Consider the following 27,794-nt stretch of genomic DNA (forward strand, 5'->3'; position numbering starts at 1 on the left):
TAGAAGATAAACTGGAGTCCATCTCACAAGCGTGAAGCGTAGAAACATTGAAACAGATGAGGCTACAGCCGACGCAACAGGTAGCATGTCCTCGTCGACGACATGAATTTTCCTTGTTTCATTCTTTACATTTAAAAAAAAAACATTACATCAGGATGTTGCGAATAGGTTTCAGGGAAGCCGTGGGGGCTCCTCAATCTCCGTCTCCGTGGCCCCGTGATCCGGGCCCACTTGCTCCAACGCACTAATCGGCTCGAAAGGGATGCCAGCATGCTTCTTGATAAACTTGTAATATTCTACCACATCAGCCGCCGATGAGCCCTCGAAAGCGATCTGCCGAGTATAGCAAAACAAAATCCAAAAACTGAATCAATGAATGTTCATGCATTCTGCCTCAGGAGACCATATCCCCGAACGTCTCTGATAGAGCACCTTTACGGTACATATTACTATCAGTAATTACTGGTAGTACTAGTAATTACTACCATTGATTACCACCAGTATTTTGAAGTAGTAATGATTTTACTGGGGTATTTTCGGGAAAAAATATTAAATGATTTTGCGAATTTGTAATTTTGCAAATTTTGAATTTGAAATTCGTGATTTTGAAATTGATTTTTGTGAATTTCAAATTTGAATTTCACAAATTACGAATTTGAATTTTCTCGAATTTCAAATATACTGACATATGTGTAAATTACAGTACTACCCTCAAAATTACTACCAGTAATTTACTCGTAGTAATATGTACCGTAAAACTGCTACTCTCATAACCTCAACCTGGGCCTATCAGAGGAGCTAGGAGAGACAAATGGCAAGCAAACACAGAATCAATGGCCCGTCGCACCTCATGCCATTTCCAGATCTGCGCTGGTTTTCTACTGGATTTCCCATTATTCAAACCACTAAAGGGTGAACTATATTTGTAAATTTGAGACTGAGTACTGGTTGTGCTTAATCTCTATGGCTAAGTAAGTTGAAATGATTATGAGCTTGCAGGGCAGTACACAACGTAGGAATCTTGTTAACATTTTAGTACTAGCCTGACAACCATTTGAGTAAGAGCTAGAGATATATTGCAGCTAAGTCAACAAATTACTACTAACCTAGTCGAGTAACAATAGTTTGTAGATAGTCACAACAAAGTATAAAGATATAGATATAACTGCTAAGAATAATGAATGAGATTAATGGCTAAACTTAAGAGATGCATAGCAAAAATGACAAGTGGAACAGTCTGAGTAAAAATAACTTACAGGTTCAAAGCGTTTCCTCCCTGCAGGGTAAAAGAGGATCTTGAAGAATTCCAGGAGTCGTAACTGTAAAACAATGATAAAAGAGTAAATATGAATATATGCATATGGACATGCAGAAATCACATTTTCAGTGCAATATAATTTAGTAACGCAAGGAAAAATACCAAATTACATGGCTACAATAGATCCATGAATTCAAACTTCAGCACAACACTGTTGTGTGAAAACACCGGCCTTTACGTTTTCATCACCACTCTCTGGACAACTCAATCTTCTTGCATACTGTTAACATCTTCTCGAACCTTTTTGGAAGGAATCACTTTTCTAGGAAGCTGAACATTTTTGGGTAATGTGCCCAGGATTTTTTTTCACAACGATCTAATTGCAAGCGCGGAGCTCTACCAAAACTGTCACTCCAAAACTGTACTGTGCTGTTGTGGATAGGTGTGGTTCAGAGAATATTCGAAGGCTCACTTTAATGCTATAGGATTATGTGTAAATGGAAGAATTACTATGTAAACCATGCATGCATTTGTGTTAATGGTGGCGTGAGAATGCAGAATGTGGACCCTACATGCATAGATTAGTGCTGGTGGCTTTTTGGCCATAAGGTGCATGCAAAGTGAATGCAATTTAAGTGTCTTATTGCTTCCGTTGCTTGTCTTCTGAGTTTTCACCTCCCACCCATTAGATGCATGCAAAGTTAAAGCAACTAAAAATATTCAGTTGTTTTAATTTTGCCGTGTACTTCTTCATCACTTGAAGGACTACTTTCACTACTCTATAATGGCCTCTCCAAGAAACGTTGATGGTGGCATTCCCATGGTGATTCTTATTGCTACGCCCACTTAGTCTGCCATCCTTCTCTGCACGTTGTTTCTTGTTCCTTGTCTATCCCTTAACAAAAAATTGACATGGTGATGTGATGTCTATCTCTATACTAGTTCAATTTAATCGCTACTTATCTTCAGTCTTGCTTTTGATTTATGCCTTTAATTTATGGATTAAATTGTATAGAATATTTTTTGCTACATTTCACAGAAGATAAATCAAAGTTAAAAAAATACTAATTTAAAGGAAGCTGGTGGTAAATAGGGTAATCAAGCAAACAAAAGACCAAATACGAACCTTGGCACGTGGATGCCAGTTAGTAGCACCATTCATTTTGGCTATCACAAGGGAGTTGATGTCACGAAGAAGCTTGGCTAGGTTGTTGGTGGTCTTCATTGGTAAATCGGGATGATACATAGGATGGTATATCTGCAATTGAAAAATGTCACAATGGGCAAAAAAAGAAGTGCTATTTTCTCAAATATCTACCAAGATCATACCACCAGAAGGACATCTTTTGATTCATCCAAAACAATTTGATCTATATCATTGCCAACAACAATTTTGAAATCCTCATCATTCTGGGAACATAGTGCTGGATGTTTCAGTGAAGGAGAATGAGTGAAGAAAGCAGATATGAGGTAATTATCGAGACTCACAGATTCAGGTACTGTTCCAGATATAACGAGCTTGTCCTCCAAGAAATCTTGAGCGAATTTCTGTTATAGTCCAGAAATTAAAGATGTGAGTTGGAGAAGTTTTCTTGAATAGATATCCTAAATAAGTTGCCTATTGTCTAGGCATATTTAAGCAATAACCTTAATGGTGTCCAGTGACACCTCACTATCAAGTGGAATTTCCCTTTTGTCCTCTGTAGTATAAGCAAGAACCTACAGAGCCACATAGAGTTGAAATTCATAAAACCATGATGTTACCCAAATAAAGCCAAAAATAAATAGGAAAGCAACGTCCAATAATAATAAGAAAAAGAATAACTATCGGGCCTATGGATTGTCAATCTCAATGTACTCCGATCCTACTCTAGTAGGTTTTAAAAAAAAACTAGACCTGTCGGGGGTAAGACTGCCCCGATGGTATCGTATTAAGAAAGAAGGATCTTTCTCACGCAGGTCTAGAAACCCCCCGAACCCTCCTCCTCGATCACACACAGGGACTCAGCTGGCCGTGTGAGCTGTGGCGCGAGTCTTTACCTATGCTTTGGTACAGAGAGGAGCGAGGGGATTTTTTTTTGCACTGCTGCAGTACAATCGCTGTACTGCAGCGCTGCTACAGTGCCACGCGGGATCGGGGGCTCGAACCCCCGACCTGGGGCTGCCACCACCGGCGCCTTACCACCAGGCCATTGGCCTGTCCGCTACTCTAGTAGGTTTTCAAGGATCATTCTTTGGAATGAAATCAAAGTCAATTGTGGATACTATTTCCATGCAAGAATCTGATCTTGAAACAAAGAAGGCAAGCAAAATGAGGAATTACCGTAGTCTCTTCTCCAGTACAAGGAATATATAGTAATTTGGCAGCTTGTTTACATTCTTCACTGTCTTTCTCCAGAAAGAAAAATAAAAGCTGCAAACGAGTAACACACCTCATCAGCAAGTAGCTAAAACAAAAAGGACGCCAATAAAAGTAACAATAACAACTAGTACAAGGACAGCTAACGAGAAGTTGGACACATGAAGTTCAATATAGCACAATGCAAGGAAAAAGAAAAGAAAATAATTTCATAAATATGTTGGAGAAGTCAACAGAAAGAATTACCTTTCCCGTGAATGATTTTGCCGCTTCCTTAAAGCTGGGCAGAAATTTCGAAGACTCGTTTGCAACAGCAAGCAGTATAATCTGATTTGAATAAAGTGGGTAAGTATATATGTGGAGAAGAAGAGGAAAAGGTATTAGAGAATGCATAAAAGAGATCCAATTGTAGTTGTAGACAATGTGACATGCCAGCTTCTTGATCGGATGACCATCAAGAGATGAGACAGTGTTCTGTGTGAGTGTGGGAAGCAGAGGAAGCTTGTTCGCAGACACAAAATTGGCAATGGCATACCTCTTGAACTCCCCATCTACATGAGACAAAAATTGCATTATATACAACCCAGCAGTAAACATATATGAACAAAAAGTAAATCAAAATTATGGTATTGGAAGCCAATGTAACTTGGATGAAGACATGTACCATATAATGTGAACTGCTCTTCCTCTTTCGTGAGCAGTATTAGGCACGGGAGTTTTGCTGCTGTGTCAATGTGGAAAAGCCTAGCAATTTCAGGATTTGTAGTCCGGTAAAAGCTGACACGTTCTTCCATCTTTGCAGCGGCAGCAAGCTCATCACTGTAACAACCCTGTCGCATTGGGAAAGAACAGTTCCAAGAATTGAAGTATTCTCCAAGGTCTAAACACACAAGAAAAGAAAGGAAGTGCTAGCATACTTGGGTGTCGGATTGAGGCGGAGTATGGTAGGCAGATTAGAAAAGAACAGAGTGTAATGTAAAGAAGAGAAAGAAATGGATCGTACGTGTAGGGAGTCGAGGAATGCGACGACGACGGCATGGTTATCCTCGGTGAGTATATGCTCTTTTTTTTTCCGGAAAAAAGTCGGTGAGTATCTTCTGGGCGTGGTCAATGGCGGTAACGTCGTGCAGGTTACCTGGAAGTTTCCACTCACGGATGCTGAGGTGGCAGAGCAAGGCCCATAGATGGGTGATGAACTCGCCACCCTGCGAGAGTTGCCGCATGTGTGCCTCGGCATTGCCATATGGTGCCGCATAGACTAACATCCGGATCCACACATCTGCCAGCGTCTCCCAGGGGTTCGAGCGACGCATCAAGTCAAGGAGCGGACGGTCTCCACCGACACTAGCATGATTGTTAATGTCCTTGATCACGATGTTGCCACTGTGTAGCCGTGACCAGTATTGACGGTCTAACATTGCCTTAACAAGTGCATCCTTATCCCGAGCTTCCCGTGCTGCCTCCACAAAGTGATCGTACGCCCTCCTCGTATCCGGGACCGGCCCAGGGAGTAGCTCCGGCGCTGACACCACCAAGTAGGCACAATACTTGGACAGAGCATTGGCAACATACCGATGTTTCCGATTCTCCTCTCTTTCTCCTCCTCCTGCTGCTGCTGCTGCTTTCTTTTTGAAACAACCTGCAGCAGTTCCCATGCAGCCCATGCCCTTCTCGGCCTTGCTTGAGGCATTCTTCTTCCTTTCCTGTTCCTGCTCTGCTAGTTCACAGTACCATGTCACAATGCACCATGCCATTACACATCTCGTGTATCTGAAACCATGCGGTTCCGGTTCAAATTGAGGGGTATGGGTGTAGGGAAGAAATTCTTCGATACGTTGATCCTGAGCAAAGGATAACCAATCCCCTTCGGTTCTGTCGGATTTGATGGTACCAAGGAAATCAATAATGGATGCCTTCACATCGTCGTCCAACCTAGCGGAAGCTCTTTTGTTATTGTCGCTGCCGAGCAAGTCCCAGAGCACCTCCCAGATGTAGTCCATTGCAAGCACCTTAACCAAGCCAACACATCCCCGATAGAGATGGTCAACCATGGATTTCCCTCTCCTATTCCTCGCTTTACCTTCTACTTCCTTTTTTGCAGTAGATCTCGCTTCCGGTAGCATTGAATACTGGTACTGGCCGATCTTGCATTGCCAGAGGTACTTGTCGAAGCATTTAGTGCTGGTAGCTACAAACACTTTCAGTCTCATCCACAATACCAGCCAGTATCGCTTTTTACCCCTGCGCATTCTCATGTCATTCCTGGTGTATGCACAGACAACGGCAAGTCTTGCCCAGTTCGATGTCCAGCACCGAATCAACTGCAACAATTGCAAAAGAGCCAGGGACACCAAAATAACAAAAGTGATAACTAGATCTGCAGTTGTGGTGTGCAAAAAGTTGGTGCAGCCACCAGGACCAGAAGCACAATGGCGGCTAGTCCTTGTCCCAGGAATGGCTGTTGCTACCCCGACGAAACATATCCCAGTGAATGAAGCCAGTGCCCACAAACTAGCAGTTTTTGCTTGATAATAATGAAGGAATGCGTTACCAGTGAAAAACACATCGAACAGAAAAGCCAACTCTACCTCAATCACCTTCAATGCCCACTTGTAGTCGATGCCCTCCGGTGTTCGTGGATCAACCTTACGACTGTTCAACCCAAGAAAATATCGTTGCAATCTATGAGACAGACAGTAGGCAACACATGCATCATAACAGGATTGTAACTCATCCTTCTTTTCCCTTAGTAAGTCATTTACGTCACTTAAACGAACATAGGCAGTGTCCGTGCCAGATGGATAATCGACAGTAAATTCAGTTCGTGGCACATCTAATAAACTTGCTGGATCGGTGGAATAATCGTATCTTAAAGCCAATGTTTCTCCAGAGTCATATCGCTCATCTAACTGTTGTACCATGTTTCGCATTCTGCTTTGTTGCATAAGGGCCAATGACATATGAAAGCCTTTGATGAAAGTGACGGCAGCTAGCACGCCGATGGCCGTGTTCCCAACAATACTGGAGATGGCTGAGATACTCATCAGCAGGACATATCCGCAGTGGAGGCAAATCCCATATACCACCTTTGAGAGTGGGCCCTTGTAGTCAAGGCCGTTGTAGCTGGTTACTGGATCAATGCAGCCAAAGATGGTGAACAAGGACACAGTCCATATGGGATACACCTCGCTCTTCACCGATGAAGATTGCATTATACCAATGCTGTAGGTTCCAAGAGACAGAGATAACACCTGTGCAGCAAAGAAGCCCTTCTGGACTATCCAGCGATTGGACCAACGGCGGCACGACCCAAAGGCAATAAGGAAGAAAGTGATGATGATGGCCACAATTGCCAACACTTGGATACGAAGCAGTGTCCCCCTTGGGCTCTTCCACAAATCACTTAGATGATGCTTGGAGGTTATTGATGTTGCATTTTCTAAATGCCACACCATATTTCCCATCCGGCGATAATACACCTAAATAGGAAGGCATGTTGTAAAGCAGCGCGGCAACATAGATATAACCACAAAAAAAACTTTTCAATTGTTGCCAATTTCTTACATAATTACTAGTTTATTTTCCCAGCATGGAATAAGTGCTTATGAGCAGTACTTTTCTCCTATATCTGTTCTGTACAACACACATGCATTTTCAATTATCATGGCTGAGGAAACAAAAACAACTGACGGATCTGCGCAAATGGGTTGTGATACAACAGAATTGGCCATAACCAGAATAAGAAGAAAAATAGCACTGGTACTAAACTACTAGTTGAATGACAAGCTAAAGATTAAAGAAGAACACCGTAGGTGCTGGTAACGACTCAGGAAGCGGTGCTTTCTAATTTCTAAACAAAAAAAAAACTGAAAACCAAAGCAGTATCACCGATGCCTGCCATTGCAAACAAAGTAGTGCGACATGTTTTCAAATTGTATAATCGAGTCTAGTCGTAAGGGCACAGATAAGACGACTAATCCACTAATCGCGATTAGACTGCCCACTGGGACTGACTAGGCTCGACTAATAGGCCTGCTCGACAACTAATCGTGATTGTGGGACCAATATAGTATATAATGTACTGTATAAAAGCAAGCATCAAGGTAATATTGATGGGAAGGCAAATGTAGGATTACTAAAATCACGAACAGGGGGGGTCAAAGATGAGTAGTAAACATGAATGGTGATGTATACATTCAAAATACTTTCGTGATGACATGGGAAAACAAAGAACATGAATGTTTGATAAATCATCAGTGCATCGAATGTATGTGAAGTGGCAGGTTCAGGGTCTCAGGAGCAGAGCATCATGAGCAGAGTAGCAAGAGCAGAGCATCATGAGCAGAGTACCAGGCAGCAGCGCAATAGTAGGAAGCCGGAGGATGGATGGAGGTGTGACTTGTTCACTAACCTTAGCTTCATAGGATGAGCTCATCTTGGTAAACTAGTGGAGCTATGAGCTAACGGAGGAACGGGATCCGGCGGGCGGACGGCTTGGCAGGGACGGGATCCGGTGGGCGAAGAGCCGAATTACTTGAGAAGGGACGGCGGGATGCGGCGGCGCGGGCAGCCAGCCGCTGCAGAGCCGGCGCCCGGCGGTTGTACGGAGGACGGAAACCAGCAGCTGGGTGCTCGCAGACATCAGCAGCACGCACACGTCAAGGATGGTATCTCTTGAATACGGATATGAAAGATTTCTTGCTTCTTTCGAGCACAGGCTTTGGTGGCCGGGTGCCTCTCTCTTGTCTTTCCCCCTTACCCTTTTTCCTTTCGATGGTGCAGTAAGTTTTGACAACCAGTCGTGTCGAATATTTAGACACTAATTAGAAGTATTAAATATAGATTAATTATAAATTAATTACATAGATAGACTGTAAATCGTAAAACGAATCTATTAAGCCTAATATGTGTCATCAGTAGCACATTTTAATGATGGGTTACTGTAGCACAACAATGTCTAATGATGAATTAATTAGATTTAATAAATTCGTCTCGTAATTTATAGTCCATCTGTGTAATTGATTTTTTAGTCTATGTTTAATACTCGTACCCAAATATTCGATGGAACAAGTTTCGAAACTTTCTCAACCATCTGAACAGATCTTCTTGTTGGTATTGGTATTCCTGTACTGTATCCATTGTCTGCGCTCAAGGCGCTTAACATGGGCAGCCCCGGGACAATGACACTCACCCTCGTGGCCAGGGGCAGATCCACGAAATAAGGATAGAGGGGCCGACCACTGTAGATCCGCCAGGATGCTCGACCGCCCGCTACGCCGCGCCTGCGCGCAGCGCCCCCTTCGGTCGTCCGCATGCTGCCATGCCGGTCTGCACTGCTGCGCCCTGTGCTGGACTCGACCGCCGGCCGCTCGCCCTATCGCCCTCGGCCTGCTGCCCCGCTCGTACTGTGCCGTGCGCTCGAGCAGGGCTGCCGACGCCAACCAAATTGCCGCCGCTTGCGCGACCGCCAAGGCCAAGCAACTGAGGCCTGAGGAGCCGATTCGCCAAGCCGCCGAGCAGTCGCCGCCCGCCGAACACCGGTTCGGCCACCGCCTAGGCTAACGCATGCGGCGTGCGGAGCCGTGGAGAGAGCGAGAGGTGGAGACTCGGAGAGAGACAGAGAGTCCGACAGGCGACAGCGACAGGGGAAAAAGGGCCGGCTCGGTCGGCTGGTTGCTGCCTTCTTGGGCTAGTGGGCTTCTTTGAGTCTTTGACCTTTGGGCTTTGGCGGTGGTGGGGGTTCGGGGGAAAGAAAGTTGAGCTACTTTGGCCATGTTTGGTTGGAGCCATTAAAAAAATTTCCTGAAAAGTTTTGCATGCGTTTTGGGAAAATATTTTCAGCCACAGTCAAAAAATGCTACATGCACACAACTTTGTGTCCCCAGAGCATTGAAATTGCTAAGTGCACACCAGTTACACACATGAATTCGCCACACATCATACAAACATATTTAAGTTCAAACAACAAAAATTGTCATCAAACAAAAATTGTCCTCATACAAATATTCCCTCGCAGAGCACAAAGTTATGCGTAGTTTATTGCAGTCGAACAGATATATGACGCTTAGACAAATTATTACAACCATATACATAGCATATAAGTAGCATCCTTCTCAACGCCTCCTTTGTGCCATGTAGCAAGCATGTGCAATTTCATCGCGTACAACATTCATGTTTATATCATCATCAGCTTCATCGGCCTCACGGAGCTCCTGTGCTTCCTCATCATCTTCGTGGACCATTGCCAAATGTCGGAAAGCCGCAGCGACATTAAAGTCCACATCCTCATCATCATTATCCAAAATGAAATTATGCAGCCCACAACATGCAAGAATTATTTTGGTTTGGGTACGCTCCGGATAGCTTGGTACAGCCAACAACATTCTCCACTTCATCTTTAACACCCTAAAAGACTAATCTATGACGGACCTAAGAGATGAATGAGCTTTGTTAAATACCTCTCTTTCACCAGATGGTGCAGGTCCATGTCGCCACTGTTGTTGATGGTACTTGCACCCCTTGTAAGGTGAAAAGGACTGTGATGTCTCCTAGGGGGGTGAATAGGCGCACCTACAAATTTTCACTCAAATGCAGCGGATTAAAATCACTGTATGCCAAACCCGGAACTTCCGGGTTTCAAATTGGGCTAGACAGTAGGTGAACTCGGAACTTCCGGGTTTGTAAATCCGGAACTTCCAAGTTCACTCAGAATAGAGTGAACACAATAAAAGTAGTGCTAATAAATGAATGTAAATTCAAACCCCAATTGTAGAGTCTGATCAGAGAAGTTCCTTGAGCAGATTCACGCAGATCCTACACATACGAAACAACAATTTCTCCAAGATACAAGTGTCTAATGGAGAGCTCCTCAAATCCACAAAACAAATGTAATTGCAATGAACACAAGGATTTGTTTTACCGAAGATCAGATTCACCCCGTGCACCCACGTGTGAATCCTAGTCTCCGTTGAGGAAGTTTATATCGACCCCAAGGTCAAGCTATTTCCTCCTTCCACTATATGACCATGCGCCCTCGTGGCACAAGATCGGTGCTGCAACAAACTTGCCGCTGCTCACCACAATCCTTGAGAGCTAACCGGCGACGCCTAGCCGTCTAGGAGGCTTCACCTCCAAGAGTAACAAATGCGAATCACACAAATCACGGTTAATCTCAAGTGCTCAAGGTTTGCTGTGATCTCTAGTGCTCTCAAGCATTCACTCTCTCAACCCAACTCAAGGATATACACAAATCACACAATCTCACAAAGAGAGGTTGGGGAGAGCTCAACTATGGCTACCAAGTTTCTTGGGACGACCAGCAATGAACAGAATAAAGCCTGTAACAGCAGCCCACCAAGGAGGGGGCTAAGGAGTATAAATAGCCGGTCCCAACAAAACTAGCCGTTTTGTGACAGTTATAACCCGGAACTTCTGGATTCTACAACCCGGAACCTCCGGGTTTTCAATCCAACTAGCCGTTAGTGCCACGTGTGCCAAATCTGGAACTTCCGGATTCCAAATCCGGAACTTACGGATTTGCCCTGGCAGCAAAGTTAAAATGTGCACGTGAGGCTTTTGTGTCTCTCTCAACTCACATGGATTACTTGAGCACTGACACTAAACCAAAGGCCATTGTGATGCATCCCTCTCGATAGTACAGCATACCTAAACTCAAGATCAAAGATAAATTACATTTCAACTTCTTGAGCTTCTCTTTTTCATCCTATGCCGTGTGTTGATCATTCACAATCTGAGGTGTGCATCCAACTTGGCTTCTTAACTCTGAGCACATCTTCCTTGAGCTAGTGACCTTGAACCTTTATCCTTGAATGAAATCCACTTCTAGTTCACGTCACCATCTTCACAATAAAATTCTAGAAAGATTGATACTTGCCAACAAGAACACCACACATGACCAAGATTCTTCAAGTTGAGCCCAAAGAACGCTTCGTCACCCTAGCATTGGTTCCTCAGCAAACCACAATTGCCCTTCTCCAAGCTTAGTACCTAGAACCCCATTCCCGAATTCCAACTCTTCATCCTTGCATCACATATAGCTTCATGTAGGCTTGTATCACATTTAACTTACAATGAAATCCATTTTGATCCTCAAGCTATTTTTCTTCTTCTAATGAATAATGCTTCTCAATGTGAAATTCTCCTTATCTCTTAGAATTCTTGGACTTGATCATTATCGGTTTCCTTGCTCATGCCAAGCCTTTGCTTACATAGCCTCTAGAAACTCGCCTTTCGATCCCATCCATTTATTCTCAAGAGCCCTCTTGAACTCACATTGATTTTTACATTATAATGAAAACCATTTCTTTCATACTTGCTTGATCATCAAATATCACTTGCAATTCTTATGACAATTTTTCAAATATATGAGACTATGCATAAGCATACAACCTTGTCTCATTCTCAATACCTTGACTTGTCATTTTGAGTACCACATACTTCAACAACCTTCATTTAGATATGGGAGTGAATTCTTCACCAATAACACATATCCCAATTCACCCAATACTCATTGCTTGTTATCATTCTCATACTAGATCATGTTGTGGCATTCATATTATCATATGAGTTTTGTCTTGAACATTGATACATTTCATCGCATATATAACAAATATGATAATTAATTTCTGCTGATATACTCAACAAGATGGTTAGTCCTTTAATCGTGTTGTCAATCAATCCACCAAAACACACTAGGGGCCTTGATGCACTTTCAATCTCCCCCTTTTTGGTGATTGATGACAACACCGATTAAAGCTTACAAAAAGACATAATCAATTGAAGTTTTGAATTTTCAGATTTAGTAGGAGTTCCTCCTTACAATGTGTATTGAATGGAATTCAAATAATTTGGCCTCAAATGCCCTTTTGCACATGTTCACAAGAAAACAAAGAGCTCCTCCTAAATCTCATCATCCGTGGAGTGCAAAATACATGTGTGAACATATAATACGTGATGCATATGATAGAAATCTCACAAAATAGCAAGATGAAATAAATTGATCAGTTCTGTCCACACAAACCCGGAACTTCCGGATTTGCCAGGCAGAACTGGCCTAAAGCAACAAAACATCATTTCATCATATTTTATCACACTAACAAGCATCACATCTTAATTTAAAGCATCTAAACATAGTTCACCACACAGTGTCACACATTACAAAAAGTTCTCAAGTCCACATGGGCTAAAAAGAATTTATTACATGGCATGTGGCATACCACACCCAAATCCGGAACTTCTGGATTTTGAAACCCGAAAGCTCCGGGTTTGCCAGACCAGAACCAATGAAATCTGAATAGAAGCTTTAATCTTCAACAATTTCTCCCCCTTTATCATCCATCACCAAGAAGGGTCTATGGGGAGTTCTTCTGGAGCTTCTACTGCTGATCATCATCCTCTGGTGGTGCAAACTGAAGAGCCTGAGGCATGAAAGGAGCGGTGGAGGGGTCAAACAAAGTAGGGTTAACATAGGATGTGGTGCCACTACCATAGAGCTGCCCCCAATAATCTTCTTGCTGATATCTAGCATTCATTTGCTCCATAGTTTCAGGCTCACTTTGCTGTCCTTCTGAGCCAATGGGTGAGGGAGGATCATTGGGCAACATGACTTCTTGCAATTTCTTTAGCCTCAAAGTGTCTTTCTTCCTCCTTTCCCTCTCCTTGTGCACCACATCATTTGTGAACTTGCACATCCCAAAAATCATGTTGAACATCTTTCTAATTGGAGAGGGAGGTTTTCCCAATTTTGAGATCTAGAGCCACCACGCCTAGAATAGGAGCGAGTAGGGACATGTGGTGCACTAGGAGCATGTGTAGGAGCATGTGGGACTGTATCACTATCACCTGGAGCTGCAGCTTGCTCTCTAGAAGCAATAATTTCAGCAAGAGTGGGTCCGGGGTGTGAGTCCATCTTGACATCAACAGGAGGATGTTTGTAATCACACTCAAATCTTTTGTTGGTCTTTTGATCAATCATGAACATGAGATAAGCTCCAAAACCATAACACTTTTGAGGTGATTCAGATATGGACTTGATTTCCTCCCATATGTAATCAAACACACTGAACTCTGGCTCACTAGGAGTTAAAGCATATAGCAAATTCTTTCCATATGATGATATATTGTGAGCATCACCCTCTCTAGGAGCAAGTGTCTTCCTAAAGAACTTGTTAAGATATGCATAAAATGGAATTAGTCCTTTAGACCCCCCAAACTCTGACTCCCTGCCAGGTAAGTACATGCATTTCATTTCTTCTTTGGGGAGAGGAGAGCTAAGGTGAAGTCTAACTCTTTCTGCATCAGCTCTCCCAAATCCAAACATGGTTGCAAACTCAACATAATTAATTTTATACCATTTTCCCTCTGTCATCCAATGGACCCATCTCATATCATCATGTGTTTCAAAATAGCAAGTGGCATAAAATTGGGCAATCACTTCAATGTTCCAATCATATTGAAATGCCATGATTTTGTATATGTGCTTAGCCTTGCATGCACTAATGATCTCATTAAAGATTGGATCTCCCATGCTCTCAAGTTTTGGCCAATTCATAAATTGAGTGCCACTTTGCATTTCTTGCTAAGAATTGCACTCACATAGAAGTCTTGATGGAACTTGGTTTGAAATGTATAATCAACACTTCTTCCTTTCTTAGCATGCAAAGGATTCTTCAATCTTTCTTTTCTTACTTTGTCTGTCATTCCCCTCTTCATGTAATCAGTCATGATATAGTCATGGGGAACACTTGGCTTTCTCAACATGACTCCAGTCACAAAGAGTGGCTGACCGGACTGTTGTACATGTTCTTCTTCTTCCTCATCATCATCATCATCGTGTCGAGCACCACCGCTGCTAATCCCATGGCTACCACTGCTGCTGCTACCCCTCATTTGCCTACCACTCCTCTTTGTCCCATGGGGAGGTGATTCCTGATAGTTTGGATCACTTTCCTCCCCATCATCACTAGAGGTGTTGTTTTCCTCCTGAATCTCTAGCTCATCTGCAATGTGCAAGGTGTCTCTGGGAAGTTGCCTCATGGATCTCCTTGTCCCAATAGGAACATTAGGATTTTTGCTCCTACTCCTCAAAACAAACCTTTCCTCATCTGAATTATTTATGAAAACAATGGAGGAACCTTGGATTTAGGACAGGAATGATTTTGAGTGAAAGAAACCGACAATTTGGAATGTCAGAGCTGGATTCCAGTTTTCTGGGTAAATCCGGAACTTCCAGATTTGAAACCCGGAACTTCCGTGTTTGCCCAGAAAACCCTACATTCGAGTATCATCTAAATCGACCAAGGAAACATGATTCTTTTGCTAGGGATAACAACTATGGTCTAAATGTAGGTGTCCTACCAAAGGAATTGAACAGACCAAACCTAGGTAAAGAGATCGGGCAAAAGAAGTGATTTTGTACCGTTGCTCATGGTGGGAAGGGTTTGAAATCGATTCCGGAGGGTGGATCCGGAACCTCTGGGTTTGAGTCACCAAGCCTCCACCTTTGCCCCTTGAAATCCTTGGTCAAGTGGTCGAATTGCCCCTAAATCGCCTCTCCCAAACAGTGTTTTTGTCGGGCAGTGAGTGGGAGAGAGAATGAGTGGTGAAAGGGTAAGTCACGGGCTGAATAGTGATATACCGGTTGAAATCCGGAACTTCCGGGTTTCACATTACCCCTCGGCCAAGACTTGAATTTGGAGAATTTGTCCGAGATAAATGTGAGTTCCAACTTCTTAGATATCCGTAAAAATTTTGGAACAAAAAAACATCCATGGAAATTTCTCAGAACTTTGGTGGTGAATATTTTTACCCACTAAATCCGGAACTTCCGGGTTACAAACACGGAACTTCCGGGTTTACTGCTGTACCTGGGTAAACTCCAGAGAATCCGGAAGAAAATCCAGAGTATCCGGGCCACCCCAGAGTATCTGGGCTGAAACCCAGAGAATTCGGGAGAAAAGCTGGAGTATCTGGGCCACCCCAGAGTATCCGGGCTGAAACCCAGAGAATCCGGGAGAAAAACTAGAGTATCCAGGCCACCCCAGAGAATCCGGGATGAAACCCAGATGTTGGCGCTCCTTAAGTACCCATTTTACTATATGATTATGAGTTGTTTTGGTAAATTCTTCGGGATGATTCATGTACTAACCCGCCACTTGGCACCCGAACTTGACCGTTTTCGATTTTGTCCTGGATTTTGGAGCATGTTGCATTTTGACAGGAAATTGGACAACTTCGGAGATGTTTTGACGCATGGTTACAACTGGGCTAAGATGAGGAATAAGAGGAAGATTCAACACGCAAAAGATGGGACCGAAAGGGGCCAGAAAAGGCCCAGGCCGGCCGGCCTTGGAGTCCTTGGGCCGGCCGGCCTAGCCCTTTTCGGAGCCCAATCGATCTCGGTTTTCTTCAGCGTGAAGTATGCGTCAACCCTAATCTATGTTTTACCAAAACCACCGACCATATCTTCCTATAAATACCCCGAAGCCGCCGTCAAAGAGAGGGGGGATCGCGGGAGCATCCAGGGAGATCACAGAGATCGCAGAGAAGAGCATCGAGATATACATTCGAGTTAGACACAAGAGAAAGGCGACACCGGATGCGTCATCGTCCCTCGGCGCCGCTGCAAGTTAGAGGACATCAAGGGATCCATCCCTTGCCGGAGATTTCGTCACCATGATCGACTACGCTTCGCTAAGATGGGGTAAAGTCCTCGTTTGTTCATGGGGTTGTAAGAAGATCTTGAGTTGTAATTGCCGAATCCTTTATGAGATTGATCTATCACGATTCTTGTTGATAATGCTTTGATGCCTAATAGTTCGCGACTTGGCTTTGGGTTTGCTTTGCTCTTGCATGGTTTACTTAGATTACATCAACTATCGTGTTCTTGTTGATTCGTTACCGATTATCCTCGTGTAGTGACAGTATGCGGGAGGGAAATGTTTTGATCTTGAAACACACCTTTGGTATATTAGATCCGTTCTTCGTTGCTTGGCGATTACATCTCCAGTGATCCTAGATCCTATGGACAAATGCTCTTCATATCTTGTGCACACATCTATCATTGCTCACTACTCTAGATTAGATTAGATTGGTTAGATTAGATCTATTTCACACTCAAACACTCAATATAGATCCTTTACCAACATCATTAGTGCTTAGTTAAGCATAGTAATACACTTGTTCCGTGGATTGATAAACCTTGGGGGAATACTCTAAGAGAAAAGCTACACGATCTGTACGCTTGCGGTACGTAAATTGGCGCTTTAAGAAGCGTCAACACCAGAGAATCCGGACTATTCTCAAAATTGGGCAAAATATCTCAAAAGTGTTGATAGAGTTTAATTTCTAAATGAGAGGGCCTTGACAAGAGAAAGATTTTGATATTTTGGTTCATTTGTCTTAGATATCCATTTGAAATAGGAACCTAGGCTTGAATTTGATGAGAAATAGCATTTCCAAAAAATATAGCCCTTGAGATGAGATTGTAATAGATCCTATGGACTTGAGAGAGTCTTGTTGCTTTGTGGTTAGCCAACAATCAAACAAGTGTAACTATAACCACAAGGCAACTTGACATGGTCACAAAGACCAAGAACCAAAAGTTTCCAAATAGCACACAACCTAGCATACTAGTTGGGTTTTCGAAAAGTCTATCCTATAACATTCATGTATCAAGTAACTCAAGTCAAGTACCATTCTTAGCATATTTGGCTCATACCTCAAAACAATTTAGTTCTCTTGACACTAAGTCAATCTCAAAAGAAGGTATCAACCAAATATCTAAAGTTACACTAAATGACTTTGAATTACTTGATACAAAACATGCACACACTAGCATGTAGAGGGCCTAGATGCAAATCATAAATACTTGACCCTAATAAAACATACATTGGCCCTTTAGGTTCCATGTCCTTCACAAGAGAAGGATCTCACATACATGACTTGCACATAAACATTATAAACATAACTTGAACTCTTTTCTTTCGATTAATCATGAAAAGCTCAGAAGTCCAAGTAAATCACATTAGTAGTACAAGCCCTAGCTTTGTGCTTGATGATTCTTTAAATGTGGAAGTCAATGAATCGTCAAGCAGTAAAGCCTCATAACATAGGCTGAGTTTCTCAAGAATGAATAATGCACACATGTATATGGAGGCAAGTATATGTGCATCTTTTGATCGATTGAGACCAAATGAGAAACTCAAGCCATATTATGGAGAGCAGCCACACGAAACAATAAACAATTCAATTTTGAGTTTAGATACACCTTTTTCAAGTTGGATTGGTGACCTTGAAGTCAAGTGGCATACTCGTAGTGAAACATATTACCCTTGTGATCATGTATATGTTTTCTACACATATGAAGCCTTGAAAGCAAGGTTAGTAGCAAGACACAAAATATGAAATAAGCTCCCCCTAAATAAGTGCATCAAGGATAGAATTCTTGAGATATGCACTTGTGATCAATAAAGACACTTGAGGATACTCATTTCATATCTTGGTCAACTAATCAAGAAATATGTCTAGAATATAGAGTAGGTCAAGAATGAACTCACAGTCCCTTGAGTAATGTAGAAATCAAGTCGTGGTTACTGTCTCTCCACAGATATTACTCAACAGTGATTCTTTTGAAAATCCGGAACTTCCGGGTTGTAAAATCCGGAACTTCTGGGTTTACCAGACTTTCTTGACTGAGGGTAATCCATGAATTCTTGATTTTTCTTGAATCTTCAATACTTGTAGATGCTCCTGTAATGTTACGAAAGCACTAGCTCGACCAAAGAGCTTGTTAAGAGCATCACAATTGATAATTGCATATATTTTACAAATTAACAAAGTGATATAATCAATCCCTTTTATTTGAAATTACACAAAGCAATCTCAAATTTAAGAACTTGATTAGCACAAGGAAGATGTACGTGTTACCGGAGATGCATTGGAATGATGGATCGGTTTGAGTTCAACTTGGCGATTTTCTAGATGAACTTTGGACAATGATATTGAGGTGAAGCTCTTCTCATGTTCGCCAAGTCCACAATGCATCTCTGAGTACCTGCTAATTCTTTCAAGCACATTTTGGTACCCAAGCCAAGTTGGGTCCACGAAGGTTAGTCAACAAAGATTTGGGAACCCAAATGGCTCTTGGGCGAGTAGTTGATGAACTCATCATCCTACCAGCACCAACACTATTTGAAGGTCTCCTAAAGCATAAAGGTACATTGTTGATCAAGTTTGGCTTAGGAGAGTTACCGTTTGGACAATCCTTACCAAGATGTCCTTTTTCTCGACATGTATAGAAAACTTTGTGCTTGATGTTGCTTGATGGATTGTTCTTATTGTCATTAACTGCTTTCCTCTCCAAATATTTTTCTTGAGCCTTCTTGAAGCCTTTGTTTAGCCTGAAATGCCATTGTGATTTCAAAACTGGAATTTCCGGGTTGTACACTCCGGAATTTCCGGGTTGTACACTCCGGAACTTCCGGGTTTGCTTGACTTGTCTGGGCAAGTTGCAATTCTGTGTCCCATTTTGCAGCAGCCAAAACATCTTCTTTTGGCAAGGCTTCTTTGTCTCTTGGAGAGGGTCTGTTGGCCTTCTATCTTGATTGAGCACACTGAGACATAATGTCCCATGTTGGAGCATTTGTAGCACTTAATATGATCCATATTTTTCTTTCTTGCTTGAGACTTGCTCTCCTTTGACTTGTGTATAAATTTGCATGAGTTTTGCACGGTGGATCCCTTCTCAAGCTTCTTCACCATGGTTTCACTGTTATCATGAGAAGGTTGTACAACACTCTTGCTTTTCAATTTTGACAAGTCTTGGGAGAGCCTCTCAACCTCTTGCTTGAGCACTTCATTTTTTAGGGCGAGGTCATCATTGCAATCTTCCACAATCACTCGCTCATACCAAGATTGTTTCTCTTTGTTCTCATTTTGTGAGCAAGTGTTGTCAATTTGCTTGTATAATTTCACCATTGTAACTATGACCTCATGAGCAACTTCTAGATTGACAAATGAATCCACAAGTTGGTCATTGGAGCACTTGAGTTTCTGATGCAGATTTTGAAGGTCCATATGCTTGCTAGTAGGCTCATCCAATTCAGTCTTGAGAGCATGATTTCTCTCTTCTACTAGAGCAAGACATTTGATTTCGTCATCCTTTTTGTTGAGAACCTTCTTTTGTTTCTTTATTTCTTGATCTTGCTTCGTCACCTTTTTCATCAGCCCAAGGATTGTTTCTCTGCTCTTCTTGCTTACTTTTCTAAGTTCAAGCATTAGCTCCTCGTCATCATCATCACTATCACAATCACTACCACTATCAATATCTAAATTTGAATTGTCTTCAGTTGTGGCCATAAAGCACTGATGATGACCATAATGTGATTGAGCAGTACAATTAGAGGCTGATTCATCATCTGATTGATATATTTCAGCATTATTCTCCAATCCGGAACTTTCGGGTTCTGAATCCGGAACTTCCAGGTTTGCTGAAATTTTTGGAGTTGAGTCAATGCCTTTTGAATCTTTGTCTTCCTGACTCTTGACAGATGATTCTTGATGAGCTGTGCTTGTTACTGATGATATTGAGCAATTTTTGTCATAAAGATTCTTGAGAAATTTCCAAATGAGATAGGCGTTTTCTCGCATTTCTTTATCCTCAAGAATGATATCACTAATTTCTGCGCATACAACACTCAGCAAATAATCAGTGACTAACGCGTTGAGTTGCATGCAAACCATTTCCCTTTTGTTTGTTATGTCAACATTTTTCCAACTAAAATTTGGAGGAAGGATACTTGCAACTACAACTTGTTCAGCAAGCGGACCAAGATTCCGCAAATGATTTTGAACACTAATGGACCATAGAGCATAATTTGAGCCATCACTTACAAGTGGCTCAATGGGTACCTCATAGGACGTCGACATCGTTTCTTCACGGCGGTTAAGCTTTGATGTGAAGTTAGGCTCTGATACCAATTGAAAAGGACCGTGATGTCGCCTAGAGGGGGGGTGAATAGGCGCACCTACAAATTTTCACTCAAATGCAGCGGATTAAAATCACTGTCTGCCAAACTCAGAACTTCCGTGTTTCAAATCCAGAACTTCCGGATTTGGGCTAAACAGTAGGTGAACTCGGAACTTCCGGTTTGTAAATCCGGAACATTCGAGTTCACTCAGAACAGAGTGAACACAATAAGAGTAGTGGTAATAAATGAATGTAAATTCAAACCCCAATTGTAGAGTCTGCTCAGAGAAGTTTCTTGAGCAGGTTCACGCAGATGCTGCACATACAAAACAACCATTTCTCCAAGACACAAGTGTCCAATGGAGAGCTTCTCAAATTCACAAAACAAATGTAAATGCAATGAACACAAGGATTTGTTTTACCGAAGTTCAGATTCACCCCGTGCACCCACGTGTGAATCCTAGTCTCCGTTGAGGAAGACTATATCGACCCCAAGGTCAAGCTATTTCCTCCTTCCACTATATGACCATGCGCCCTCGTGGCACAAGATCGGTGCTACAACAAACTTGCCGCTGCTCACCACAATCCTTGGGAGCTAACCGGCGACGCCTAGCCGTCTAGGAGGCTTCACCTCCAAGAGTAACAAATGCGAATCACACAAATCACGGCTAATCTCAAGTGCTCAAGGTTTGCTGTGCTCTCTAGTGCTCTCAAGCATTCACTCTCTCAACCCAACTCAAGGATATACACTAATCACACAATCTCACAAAGAGAGATTGGGGAGAGCTCAACTATGGCTACCAAGCTTCTTGGGACGACCAGCAATGAACATAATAAAACCTGGAACAGCAGCCCACCAAGGAGGGGGCCCGGAACTTATGGATTCTACAATCCGGAACCTCCGGGTTTTCAAACCAACTAGCCGTTAGTGCCACGTGTGCCAAATCCGGAACTTCCGGATTTGCCCTGGCAGCAAAGTTAAAGTGTGCACGTGAGGCTTTTGTGTCTCTCTCAACTCACATGGGTTACTTGAGCACTGAGACTAAACCAAAGACGATTGTGATGCATCTCTCTAAATAGTACGGCATACCTAAACTCAAGATCAAAGATAAATTGCATTTCAACTTCTTGTGCTTCTCTTTTTCATCCTATGCCGTGTGTTGATCAATCACAATCTGAGGTGTGCATCCAACTTGGCTTCTTTACTTTGAGCACATCTTCCTTGAGCTAGTGACCTTGAACCTTTATCCTTGAATGAAATCCACTTCTAGTTCACGTCACCGTCTTCACAATAAGATTCTAGAAAGATTGATACTTGCCAACATAAACACCACACATGACTAAGATTCTTCAAGTTGAACCCAAGGAATGCTTCGTCACCCTAGCATTGGTTCTCCAAGCTTACTACCTAGAAACCCATTCCCGAATTCCAACTCTTCATCTTTGCATCACATATAGTTTCATGTAGGCTTGTATCACATTTAACTTACAATGAAATCCATTTTGATCCTCAAGCTATTTTTCTTCTTCTAATGAATAATGATTCTCAATGTGAAATTCTCCTTATCTCTTAGAATTCTTGGACTTGATCATTATCGGTTTCCTTGCTCATGCCAAGCCTTTGCTTATATAGCCTCTAGAAACTCGCCTTTCGATCCCATCCATTTATTCTCAAGAGCCCTCTTGAACTCACATTGATTTTTACATTATAATGAAAACCATTTCTTTCATACCTGCTTGATCATCAAATATCACTTGCAATTCTTATGACAATTTTTCCAATATATGAGACTATGCATAAGCATACAACCTTGTCTCATTCTCAATACCTTGACTTGTCATTTTGAGTACCACATACTTCAACAATCTTCATTTAGATATGGGAGTGAATTCTTCACCAATAACACATATCCCAATTCACACAATACTCATTGCTTGTTATCATTCTCATACTAGGTCATGTTGTGGCATTCATATTGTCATATGAGTTTTGTCTTGAACATTGATACATTTCATCGCATATATAACAAATATGATAATCAATTTCTGCTCATATACTCAACAAGATGGTTAGTCCTTAAATCGTGTTGTCAATCAATCCACCAAAACACACTAGGGGCCTAGATGCACTTTAATAAGGTGATAGATACCCCGGGCAGTTCGGGTAGCCCGCATCAACCAGATAAAACTTGCCTGCATGCATATTGCACCAATCACATGAACTAGTATACATATTAGTTGTACAAAACAAAAACTCCAGAAGTACCTATATTGTACCTTGGGGTGGATGGGGGAAACTTGGCCCATACTTGATAATGGCCTCCTGCAGGACAGTCCAATCATGGGCTGAGCCAGGAACTCCCGCAGCAACAAATGTGAAGCGACGATCAAAGTCACAGATGGCTAGGACATTCTGAGTTTTTTATTATTCCTATTGACATATTGCCCGACTTTACTAAAAGGAATCATCACTTTCACATGTGTTCCATCTATTGCCCCAATTGCATTGTTGAAGAAAGGAATCATCACTTTCATATGTGTTCCATCTTTGGCAAGCTTGGTTAAACAAGACAAGACATGGTTGATTTTGCGGCTAACAGTTTCCATGAACCTCTCAAACCTATTCTCCACTTGCCTTACTGGTTGTGGAGGGCCCACCATGTCCAAGAACATTCCTAAAGCCTCTCTAGAGCACATCTTTGAAGTTAACGGCAACCCATATTTGTGAACCAACTGCTCATGTAACAACTCAAAGACATGACGTTGCATCCAAAACATGTTGTAGCAAGCTATTGGAATGCGTAGTGTCCTCTCCACCCATTGAATTCCAGTCTCGACAGGTATCCTTCTAGGTTGTTTGCACAAGTAAGTGTTATGGTACATACCTAGAAGGATGGCAAATTGTTATAGCAAACAGATACAATAGTAAACACTAATAATCATAAAAAGAATGGTACAGTAATTGTTGACACCGTTTTTTGACACGTGTCAAGAAAGGTGATTTTTGTGAAAGGAAGGTGGCCGATTTGGAAGAAACCAAAAGATGCACAGGGTTAGAATTGGCCGATGGAGTCCGTCCGATGGACCAGAGGAATATGCTTTGAAGATGCTGATTTGCCCGCTCTGGTGCTCGGCCGATGGAGAGTTACCGATGAAGTCAGGGAAGGAGAAGAGGACCCGGACTCTACGAAAATCATGATGATTCGGTTGTAATATTTAAAGTAGGTTATCTTTAGTAAGTCTTTTCTTTTAGGTCAATTAATGTTTGCCGTGATCGGTTAGGACTTGATAGCGCTAGGCTATATATATCAGTTGTAAGAGACCGGAAAAACTTGATACACATCCAATACAATAACAATTTACAATTCCTTTGCACTTTTTCGGCGACTTCGCCTTTTCTTTTCTTTTTCGACGAGTTCTTTCAAGTTGATCAAGGACACCTTACATTCGAGCGACTTAGTTTACTGGTGTGTTTTTGTTTTACCAAGTATATTTGAGTTTTAGCTACCGGGCGCATCGCTGTGGCTTCGTTCAAATCTATTCAAAAGTTATCGAGTTTATCTAGGCTTTGACTTCCGGGCGCATCGCTGTCGTCTCGTCTAGATTTATTCACAAATTATCGATATCGGTTAGATTTGTAGGTTTTCCTATAATTTTTGGCCATTATCATACATATTTGCTAAAAACATATTAGATCAGCTTTAGGTTTTGCAATAACACTTTTGTTATCTCAAGAGCCGGTTTAGATCTATTTTTAGTTTACATCATCTAAGTTACATATTCGTAGCTTAGATCTTGTTAGATACGTACAATCGGCTATCTCAAGCCGGTCTTGTCGTTTAGTGCATCGGCTGATCCTGCTGACGCGCTCGTTTATTACAACCTTGCATTTAATATCCTTTAGTCGTCTACTGTATCGGCAGAGCTTGCCGATACGCCTGTGTGTGAAATATTCGGAATCCCAGCCGATACGCTCTCAAATTTGACTTTGTTTTCCCCCTTATCAATTTCAGGTCAAATTGACTGGCACGCTTGGTTGACTTTCCGGAGCTTGGCGAACACTTGCCATCGGATTCCATTGTGTTGATTTTTACATCAACAGTAACCTTCTAATATGGACAGGCTAAGCACCCTATGAAATGGGTTTCTAAGAACAAGAATAAGCTGTACCTGTATTTAGTTTGTCATGTAAACTTATGCAGCTCTTTGGTCTTATATGGAAGTTTATAAGGAAATACGTTTTTTCATACCTAGAAGGATGGCCTTCTGCAGCAGTTTTGTTGTCCTTCTCGTACTCTCCATGACAATCTTCATGCCCTGGAACACAGGATTTTCTTTTTCAAACAAAATTTCCCAATCCTTGTACACCTCTTCATCAACCTCCGAACTGGAGTTACCTTCACTTGCCCAACTTGAGTCTCCTTCGGAACTGCTGCCGTCCGCTTCGGATCCCGAGTTATCCCCGTCGCCTTCCTCTTCTTGCACGCCTGCAGTGTTTCCAATAACGCCTGCATTGTCACCGCTACTGGAGGCCTGCATAAGAAATGAATTCGAATCAGCAAGAAACATGCAATATACCACAATGAAGGTAAATGTCCATCATAAAAAAACTTCAGTACGACCTAAACAATGACTGAACAGAACATATTACATTCACAGAGCGAGTAGCAACATCACAAAGTTCAGATATCATGCATACAACATTACAGCTACATGAATACGCCATCGGTCATTTCAACATGTTCAGATATCATGCATACAACATTTCAATAGGTGACAAGACTAGATCACTAAGACATCCTACATCCACAATGGACAGGCTAAGCACGCTTGCGGTGCTGCAGGAATGCTCTCTGGATCCACCCCCATCTAGCTTCATTTGTTTGTAAGAGGAGGAATGCCTCTCTGCAAGTCTTGTTCTCGAACTCGCTAGTAAGGAAGAAGTACTCATCACTGTTGGGGTCGATCCCACAATCTACAGCCAATTGTAAGCATTGCCGATAAGCCTGTTTTTCCTCATGTTTACGCTGGTTTTGGTCCACCGATAGTTGCGCCAGAGCCTTTGTAGTTAGCTCCTGTTGTGCGGCCACCTTGCCAAGAAACTTACTCAGCAGAGTTTTCTTTTTTTTCCGGCGTAATGCTACTTGAAGGTGACATTGGTGCTTGTGCCTTCTTAGAAGGGCTGTCGGCAGTCGATTTGGTAGCCTCACTGCTTCCCCTCTTGCAGCTACCAGATGTAGTACGTGGAGAAATGCTGTCTGCGGCCGTGGTGTCATGCGAATCCACGTTATCTGTGTTTGGTTCGCCCGCCGTTGCCAACATTGTGGAGTAGTCAATGGTCGCGTCCCTGAACATGTCGTCAAGCATCCAAAGCCAACTTGGCTCTTCCCTCTTCAAGCGCTCGACCTCACTAAGCTTCTGCTCACGAAACAAGGAAAACAATTAGCTAACATGAATTTCAATGTAGTACAATACAACGTAAGACAGGCAAATAGAACATGTGTCATCCGGCAGCTTACTTTTTTCAATGCATCCCAAATATCTGGCGCTGCCTTGAACCCGCCGTGTTTTCTTCTACCGCCCCCTGTGCCCCTTTTCAATATTTTCAATACACCATAGTACTTCTTGAGCTGTCGGTACCGGGTATGGAGCTGGTTCTTACTATGTGCCCACCCCATTCGTTCTTTGAATGCGGCAACCATGTTGCACCACCCTATAGCACTCATTTTACCCTGGAGACAGTTGCCTTTCTGTTGTTCCTCCAGCCATAAATGACAAAATATTTCTGTACGGACATCGTCCCATTTCGCTCTAATGCTCCCCTTCTAAGACAACAAAGGAATAAACAATGCACACATAAGCAGGCATACAGCACTAAGATGTTTGCACGTTAATATGCACAAGCATAAATTTTCCAATGCATCTTACAATGTTCAATCACAATTTTGCACAGAAAATAGGACAAGTGACAAGTGCAGCTAATCTATTGCTTCCAATGTCACATGCACCTACCAGTGCAAGTGACAAGTGCAATGGAATGATAAGAGGTCAGGTTGCCTCACCGAGGCCAAGTCGTCATCGCCACCATCAGATGCCATGGAATCGTTGTTGCTAGACCGATCAGGAACGGGGGACGCGGCCTGCCGGCGGGACTGGCTTCGGGTCCTTGGATGTCCGGGTACCGCAGACGAAGCGGGGTCATTGCCCATAGGCGGCGCATACCATGGGGCATACCCACTACAGCCCTCGCTATAACCTCCTGCGCGTATGAATTGAACCAAGGTAATTACATATTGTTGCAGCTGTGAATATTTTGCAAACCTATGAAGGGCACTCACCATATGAGCTTGGAGCTGCAGGTCTCGGAATCGGCGGAAGGGATGCATATGGGCCACCTTGCCATGGTGCCGAGGAGGATGTCGAATGCCTTGGGGGGTTCGGAAATGGGGCGTACACCGGCGTTCGGGGGAAATTCGAAGAACCCCAAGTTGAGTCCGTACCCTGAGTACCCATGCGCCGGGCCGGCCATGCCTCCGGCGGCCGCCGTTGCGCCACCGGATGAGGCGAAGAACGGGGCGTTCTAGTTGTACCCAGAAAAGGAATGGGCCGGCGCATTCATTGCTCCGGAGAACCCATGCGGCGGCGCTTGGCTGCCTCCGACGCCTCCTGGTTGGGTTGAGGAAGAGGGGAACAGGGGGTAGTACCCGGAGGCAAACCGGGAGTCCGGCTGGGAGTAGGTACGAAATGGGTCCTCCCCTCCTCCGGCCATGGGGCGGCCCTGAAGAAGTGGTGTCACGGTGGGATGGCAGGCGGCAAGCAGCCTAGAGGGCCGGGGGGCAGGTGAGGCCGGCGGCGGAGAAAATGTTAGCGGCAACGGAGGCGCCGTGCGGCATCCGGGACGCCAGCAACGCTGCGTCAGAGCAGATCCGGGCCGCCCAGCGAGGATGGTGGCGTATGCAAGAACCAACGGGGGCGCCGCGGTGGAAGGGGTTCAAGGGCGCACGGGGGTGGAGTGCAGAGGGGGGCCCGATGCTAGCGAACAGAGGAAGGGGAAAGCAACGGAGGCAGAGGGTCGCCGGCCTCGCGGAATCGGGCCCATGGAATAGGAGGATGCAACCAAGGGGGACAGTTCACCGAGCGAAGCAAGGAGCCAGCGGGGGATCTAGGGCGGACTGACCTTATGGAGTGGA

At 43.2% G+C, this 27,794-nt stretch overlaps 1 protein-coding gene across 11 annotated transcripts; it reads right to left on the reverse strand.

Annotated features, from left to right (window-relative positions):
• Window positions 1-27,794, reverse strand: LOC120699009 (protein disulfide isomerase-like 1-4). Of its 11 annotated transcripts, XM_039982846.1 has the most exons (12): window positions 8,029-8,292; window positions 4,621-7,096; window positions 4,282-4,447; window positions 4,050-4,168; window positions 3,864-3,944; window positions 3,582-3,671; window positions 2,906-2,977; window positions 2,747-2,806; window positions 2,588-2,668; window positions 2,385-2,516; window positions 1,257-1,319; window positions 3-333 (listed from the first exon to the last, which is right to left on the reverse strand). In XM_039982846.1, the coding sequence occupies exons 2-12, from the start codon at window positions 4,870-4,872 to the stop codon at window positions 172-174; spliced, it is 1,278 nt and encodes a 425-aa protein (XP_039838780.1). In that variant the 5' UTR covers window positions 4,873-7,096; window positions 8,029-8,292; the 3' UTR covers window positions 3-171. The 11 variants fall into 11 exon arrangements, with proteins under 11 accessions (XP_039838779.1, XP_039838778.1, XP_039838781.1 ...); XM_039982845.1 differs by lacking the exon at window positions 2,588-2,668 and having other exon boundaries at window positions 1-333; window positions 3,864-4,168; XM_039982844.1 differs by lacking the exon at window positions 8,029-8,292 and having other exon boundaries at window positions 1-333; window positions 3,864-4,168; window positions 4,621-4,859.

The sequence above is a fragment of the Panicum virgatum genome, chromosome 3K (genome assembly GCF_016808335.1).
Source record: "Panicum virgatum strain AP13 chromosome 3K, P.virgatum_v5, whole genome shotgun sequence".
Classification (NCBI taxonomy): Eukaryota; Viridiplantae; Streptophyta; class Magnoliopsida; order Poales; family Poaceae; genus Panicum; species Panicum virgatum.